The 7,889-nt window shown below is 34.7% G+C and overlaps 1 protein-coding gene across 1 annotated transcript; it reads right to left on the minus strand.

Annotated features, from left to right (window-relative positions):
• Positions 1-4,391: 4,391 nt before the first annotated feature.
• On the minus strand, positions 4,392-7,667 carry LOC105111881 (clast3-like protein). Its single transcript, XM_011007350.1, has 7 exons — positions 7,523-7,667; positions 7,239-7,404; positions 7,057-7,115; positions 6,214-6,332; positions 5,579-5,816; positions 5,240-5,363; positions 4,392-4,804 (listed from the first exon to the last, which is right to left on the minus strand). Exons 1-7 carry the CDS (start codon positions 7,580-7,582, stop codon positions 4,728-4,730), a joined length of 843 nt encoding a protein of 280 aa, XP_011005652.1. The 5' UTR covers positions 7,583-7,667; the 3' UTR covers positions 4,392-4,727.
• Between the last annotated feature and the right edge of the window lie 222 nt (positions 7,668-7,889).

The raw sequence follows: 7,889 nt of genomic DNA on the forward strand, positions 1-7,889 counted from the left end.
TTTAACCCATATCTGATTTTCCATCGCATGTTTGATGGTAAGGAGACTTTTATTAGAGAGTATATATAATTTTTCCCTTAAATAGTAATTGTAGACCATATTAATCAAGGATTTGGTAGCGATAGGTTCAAGCAAATCCTCCACACTTAACATTTCCTTGTTAAATCTCTAGAGATATGCCCTCCTGTTTTCATCTTCTTGTTATATGATAACAAATAGCTTTTTAATGCTTCTTTTAGTAAGAATGTTAGTGCTAAAATATGAGATGAGTTTCGTGCAAAAATCATAAAGACCTAGAATGGAACTAGGTTTAAATATGATACCATACCCTAGCAAATCCATGAAAAGTTAGTGGAAGAACTTTACATTTAACAATAATGTCATGTGTGACATGTTCTGAAAGGCCTTTCATATTTTGTATGTGATCTCGAAGGTTAGTGAGTCCCTTGTAGTTATTTAGACCGGTTTTTATAGAACATGATCTTTAGAGCGTTAAGAGTGTTAAGTGTGTAACACTCTATGAAAAAAGTAAAGACTTTAGGTAAGCACTTTGATGTGGCTTATGAACACGTGGAGTCATGGAGGTTATTTCACGCCTAGGCCTTTTATGATAGAGTGAAGTGATGAAGACTAATGACAATTGGATTGTTTAAAGTGTCTCGTGTAAAAATAAGATGTGCAACTCTTTTTGAGTATAAGAGTTCAAGTGTTACTCCTTTACGTGTCATTCTACCTTATTTCTCCAAAGAATTAGAGTTGTGTATACGTACTTAGTGCATTTATAGGGGCTTGTTGATGTGTAAGAAAAAGAGTGTGAAGATGCAATTATATAGTTGCAACAATATTGTTAAGAAACTGAACTTGGTTGCAAATATGTTGGAGTCCTAAGAGAGGTGGAGTCCTTATTGAGAGATTAGTCCCTCTCTTAAGTTACGAATTGGTTAAAAATGTATTTTAGAGAAACAAAAAAAGGAAAAAAAATGAATTGATTTTTTGTTAAGATTCTCATAAACACCACCAATGATAAAGTCGTGAAAAAACTTCATAGAAAAACATTGATTTTCCCTGGCTAATGAGATATGGATCTAAGTTGCACCTATAAAAAGAGTTCCTCATGGAACAAGGTATATTTTGATGCTTAAATCAACATTTGATTTTGTTTTATCAATTGACAAGTAAAATCTCAAGAAGATGAAAATAGGTTTTTTTTTTTAAAAAAAAAGATATGTTGTTATTTATCTCGTTGAGAGTGTTCTCTATGTAGTGTTGTTTATACGGATCCTCCCCCCACCTTTCTCAAAACCTGAAAATATATAGCTTGAAAGTGTCATGCATATTACTATAAATGAATAGTAAACCTAGGGTGAGCAAAAAGTAGCGCAGTCGGACCAAAGCTAGAGCTTGGTTGAGCCTCAACCTAGCTAAGCTTCGTGGAGCTTTGTTAAGTCTGACTAGAGGGAGAGAGAGAGAGAGGAAAAAAAAAGATACAAGGGTAGATTGGTTGGATTATGATCTAACTAAGACAACAAAGCTCAGTTAGGTCATGGTCTAACAAAACTTGAGGTGAAGTTCGATTGGATTGTCTAATTAAACATTACATTGAAGCTTGGTTAGTGATTTAATCGAGCTTTAACATTTTTTTTTTATCACATACTATTAAAAAAAATTGTCTTGACCATATTTTTATTAATTTTATAAGCAATTTACAACTTTTCTTCATTACGCTGAATTATTCTAAAAGTTTCAACTAATGTGCTACTTTTTTTTTTTTTACTTTTTATTTAGATCGAGTCTCTGGTGGTAGGGTTTTTTTTAGTGATTCTCTAGATAGAGTAGACAATTCAAAAAAAAGATATGTTGTTATTTATCTTGTTGAGAGTGTTCTCTATGTAGTGTTGTTTATACGGATCCTCCCCCCACCTTTCTCAAAACCTGAAAATATATAGCTTGAAAGTGTCATGCATATTACTATAAATGAATAGTAAACCTAGGGTGAGCAAAAAGTAGCGCAGTCGGACCAAAGCTAGAGCTTGGTTGAGCCTCAACCTAGCTAAGCTTCGTGGAGCTTTGTTAAGTCTGACTAGAGGGAGAGAGAGAGAGAGGAAAAAAAAAGATACAAGGGTAGATTGGTTGGATTATGATCTAACTAAGACAACAAAGCTCAGTTAGGTCATGGTCTAACAAAACTTGAGGTGAAGTTCGATTGGATTGTCTAATTAAACATTACATTGAAGCTTGGTTAGTGATTTAATCGAGCTTTAACATTTTTTTTTTATCACATACTATTAAAAAAAATTGTCTTGACCATATTTTTATTAATTTTATAAGCAATTTACAACTTTTCTTCATTACGCTGAATTATTCTAAAAGTTTCAACTAATGTGCTACTTTTTTTTTTTTTACTTTTTATTTAGATCGAGTCTCTGGTGGTAGGGTTTTTTCTAGTGATTCTCTAGATAGAGTAGACAATTCAATTCAAATGTAATATATATTAACCTAAGTGAACCAAAATAAGTGGATATTTATGAAATAGTTACCTTACTTGATAAATAATAGATAAAATAATAGATATAGTATAGGTAGAGTATAAATCAATTCAAAATCCATCTGAACATAACATGAAATATAAATTTATATTATATAAATATATTTGTAGAGTATTTAGGTTTTATTTTAATATAATAAATTATTTTATTTTTATTGAATAATAAATAATAGTAGATAATAGATACCTATATGTATTTTTAAAACCTAATAAATAATTTTTAAATTTTTAAATGTTTTATTTGATAAATAATAAATATAATATAAACATCAAGAAATATGATCCGTGAATACCCGCCACCATCCTTATCCCTGGATCAAAGAAGCCTTTTTTGCTTATCTACCATGCAGTAGACCCTCACAACCAGAAAGTGTCTCCTCGATTCCATTCCAGTGGGCATTTAATGGTCCATTGATTTAGCTGAGGGCGTTAGGCGTAAACTTTGTGTTCTAGGCTTTGGGTTGGGTCCCTTGATAGAAAGAAAAGTAAAAGCGCCCAAGCCTATTAAGAGCGACTAATTTGATATTAATTGTTCAAGAAATCTGAGGTGTGCTTGAACTGTAAAAATCAAGACCAAAAGTTTTATCTCCAGCAATGATTTAAGACATACTTTGAAAGATCCAGTTAGTTTTCTTGCCTATCATATTTGCTTCGGTTATAGGTTAGCCTCTTCATGCAAGATAATTTGATTTTCGAAGATAAGATTACTACTTTTTCTACAGAGCACCTAATCCATGAATTTGACAAGTAACTGATGAATCTCGGCAGCTATATATTGACTTTATAATTAGAAATGAGTGATTTACAAGCAATGGTATTGATTCTTCAACCTGACAAAAGCAAACGAAATATTCCAAATTCATGCGGACCTCCGTATTCCCCTTGGTTTTTCTTTTTTTCTTGAACCACTCCCCCTGGGTCAGCTTGTAGCGGTTGCCCCTTTCTTCCCTTACAAGAATTACCAGTAATTACAGTGACGAGAGAGACGTGAAGTTACCTGCATATGCATCACGCTGCGACATCGATTATCTTTGTGGCGATCTTTTGCCATCGGCTCGCCTACGAGAGCTGACAAGAATCGCACGTCTTCATTTTTCATTTTGCAAAACTATGATGTTCGTCGGCAACAGTACTGTTGTTTAAAAGTAGCTCAGTACTGTCCCTCCAAATTCGTTAGTTTTCTTCTGTTGTTTAATAGTAGCTCAGAACTGTCCCTCCAAATTCGTTAGTTTTCTTCATATGCTAGCAATGAATTCTTAATTAGTTTTCGTTTTGAAGACAAGAGTTGTGTCCCTGTTCATGTAGTTTATTGTGCCAACCCAGGTACTACTGATCGATTAATCACCCCCAATATTTCATTATGAAAGAAAACCGCCTAGAATTCGATCAACTGGGCTTCACCTCAAGGGACTCGTGATTCTTTTATTATATGTAGAACGACTTGAAATTCACAAGTCTGTCTCAAGTTTCCTGCTTTGTAGTTGATCAAGATCAAGATCATATAATATTATAACAATAATTTGCAGAAGGTGATCAAGACACCCTTTCGATACAAACGCGTAAACAAGGCATTTAGGAAAATTTAAATACAAGAAACATATTTTTATTGTGAAATTATATGATAATAAGTTTACGCATTCACGCATAGCATATAATAAAGATATACAGTAGCTGCAGCAATAATAATAATTAAAAAAATGGAAAAAAAATAGGAATAGAAACATTTTTTTTTATATGCTATGCGTGAATGCGTAAACTTATTCATCACTTCAAAGGCCAGCGGGGCTTGGACATTTCATCACTTCGGATGCTCAGGTGAACCAACGGAATCAGACTGAACTGGAAGTGCCAAAATCTATCAGTCACCGCCGAGAAAGCTAATTCGTGAACATATTAAAAGTTTGCTTCAAAATAATGAATTTTGACATCCAAAATTTCCACCCTTCTTGAACAAAGTCAACATTTAAACACAGAAGGAACTGGAGTTCAAAGTACTCCATGCCACCCCCTCTAGATTCTGCCCTACATTTTTCCTAGCCAGATTTTTTTTCCCGATCCCTCTTTTGGGATATATATGAAACAGATATGGCCTGACATACTGGAAAACAGACTCACAAGAGTGCCAATAATCTAGTGCAGCATCAATGACAATATCACTTCATGTTGTATGGTTTAATCAGGCCTAAAACATTGACAAATCTGGGGGTGGTCCATACACAGTCCTCCAAGAAAATGGGATAAGCCATTTACCACCTTCTCCTGAAAGAAAACATTACACCAGTCAGTATAAATGCCTGACCTCCTACACAACTTGCTGCCTTAAACAATCAGGAACAATCAGGGCTGTCATAAAATATGGCCTGTACTTGAAGTTCTGCAACTGCTAGATAAATGATTTTTTTTTCCTCAAGACAAAAAATATAGAGGGAATTATAAAACATATGAAAAATGATGTTGGATAGCCTCATATAACAGTGAGAATTGATGCTATTAATTGCTGGAAAACAATATCCAGCAAAAGCATTTCAACGTGTAGCCAGGATGAAACTGTAAAATACATCTAAAATAGTGTTCGATCATTGAAATGCAAAAGCATTTCAACATGTAGCCAGGATGAAACTGTAAAATACATCACCCATCTGAAGCAAAATATTCTAAAACGTTAATAGGTTGATGTGAATGGTAAGAACTCACCATGGGAGTTATCGATACTCAGCCCCAAAAGTTTGCTTGTTGCCTCAGCCAAACTAAAAGCTTCAGGTGTGTTATCCCCTTCAGAGCAGTAACACAGTAAACATGTAACTTTTATCCCTTTTGCCTGAGTTCAAAAACCCAAAAGCTTATACAAGTCAGATTTATTTTTTGATCCATGTGCATTGAACATTGTGGTTAGGAACTTAAATGTTACTCAAAGCAGAAACTACTCTTAAAACATGAATCCAGTTTGAAAGCTAAATAAAGCATGCCATGGAGTGCGTCTTAAGGGTGTTGACACATGGGGACTAGTTCATCATGCTTCTTGAAAATTATTACCTTGAAACAAGAAAAAAGGGCAGCAAAAGGTAAACTTGGGTAGTAATCCTCGTCTTCTGGTTCATCTTCAAATGGTAGATTGTCTTCCTGCCTGAAATTTCCTTCAGCTAAAGAGCTAAGATATTTCCAAGACCTTTGATCAGGATTATATTCCTGCCATTTTTTCCACCCAAGCCGTTCACAACAATCATCTGTTCCATCAGTATTGGTGCTAGATAGGTAAAATATCTGCATGCCACTGAAGATAGCTAAATGATTAGACAACAGCAGAGTCTATCTATCTAGCTCATTGCTTCAGTGTAAGAAAGTTTGAATATTTTCTCCGCTAACAGTTGCTCCATCAGTAAGTTCCCATTTATATACTTCTCCAGCCTAAAACAGTTTTTATCCATTTCTAAAAAGGACCATGTTTCAGAAATTTTCAATAATAGGAAGAACTTGAAAATAACAAGACTTAAGGGTCCCTCATCAAGTAAAACAAAGATTTTGGGGTTATTTAGCCAGATATTCAATAATGTTTAGATGCTTTGAGTACAGGCTTACTGTTAAAAATTTCATACCAATTAAAGAACTTTAAAGCTTATAAATAACAGCTAGGCATCGATTGAAGAAACCACGATTACTGATTTGAATACCTTGATGTATCAATCTTTTGCAATCTCATAAACTCCAAGCTAGAAAGCACCAAAACATGATTCATTCCAGTAGCAACAGCAAAATCAGCTAGGTTCCTAGCAAATTCGACCATCATCCCCTGTTTAAAGAAATTTGTCCCCATTACTAATTTCCAAAAAAAGCAAATGGTTATTATATTGAAAGTTCATCAAATTCACAAATGAAACCAACTTCTCATGCATGGTTAAAAGTGTTATCCAAAATCAGTGGCAATTCAAAGACATGGAAGATATGGAAGCTGTGGGAAACTCTGATTAGAATTCCCATTAGGTTCCAGCAATTCATCAATATATCCAATCAGGCTTGTGAGAGGGTTCAAACGGGGAATAAAAACAGATTGTGAACGAAAAAAATCCTTTCAGCTGGGCTTTCAGTAGTTTCCAGTTTTGTCTAGCAAACTGGCAAAAGCATAAAAATTAAAGCATGGGTTCTACTTTACCTAACTTGCATGGCATAACATTTAAATTATCAGTTCATATTTCGTCTGCAGGGCTGTAGTTTCCATAGTTCAAGTACACACAATTCCCTTGACATGAGTTTCGGTTTCAGACATAAGTTCAAAATGCCCACCCTACCATAGAACTCATTTATTCAACATTACATAATCCAATACAATTCCCACAAACTTACCAGCTTTGCAACTTTTTTGCTACATATCATCAACTTTACTAACTCCAGGAATCAACAAATAACATCCACCCAAACAAACCCATTCTTACGCTCACCAAAAGGACATCCAATCCCACATCCAAATTCACATACGTAATTATTAGAAAGAAAGGAAAAGACAGCACTCCCACTACCTTAACAACCGGAGATCGTTGTTGCACGAGCGCCACCCCATTATTCCTCGAATCATAAGCTGCGGAAAACAATAAGCCAAAATGAAAAAACTCAATTCAATGCCTCCAACAACATCAACACGCACATACACAAAACCAAAAATTAAACTGAATAAAAAAATAAAAAAAAGCCAATTAACAACCTTCAAGAGGAAGAGCAAGCTCGCCGCAAGGAGTGGGACCATAAGCATCGTTACCAACACAAGGCAAGATATAAGGATCATCCAAATAGCCAATTCTTTCAGCTCTTGTTGATGATATTAACAAATCAACAGCTAACTGCCCAACATTACCTATAGATAATGCAGGCTAAAAACCCACAAAAAATCGCAAGACAAAACATAAAATTAAGCATGTAATGACATCATTAATAGCAAAACCCTGAAAATATTTAAACTTTATGAGAAAGCTTGCAACTTTAACATACCAGAATCAGAGTTGAGGTTTCCTTGTTAAGGCATTTTCCTTCTTCGATTATGAATTCCATTTTCCTTTTCAAGAAACTAAATTTGGGTTTCCTTTTTAATGAAAAAATGCTTCCAGTTCTTGCTGCTTTTATGCACCCAAGAGTGCTCTTCTTGCGACTTGAAGAACAAGATAGGTGTTTGGGCTACAATTTTAATATTTCGCCCATCTGTTTTTCATGGGCCGGTGGAAAATATGACCCAAGTTGCTAGCATTAAGCCTTTCAGTTTATGGGCCTGATACCAAGGTTTCGGCTTTTCTCCTCCTGAAATCATTGGCAACGATAAGAATTGTACAGTATCGGCTGGCATTTTCCTGCCTGCGTGATG

This window comes from Populus euphratica, unplaced genomic scaffold (genome assembly GCF_000495115.2).
Source record: "Populus euphratica unplaced genomic scaffold, PopEup_1.0 scaffold609.1, whole genome shotgun sequence".
Taxonomy (NCBI): domain Eukaryota; kingdom Viridiplantae; phylum Streptophyta; class Magnoliopsida; order Malpighiales; family Salicaceae; genus Populus; species Populus euphratica.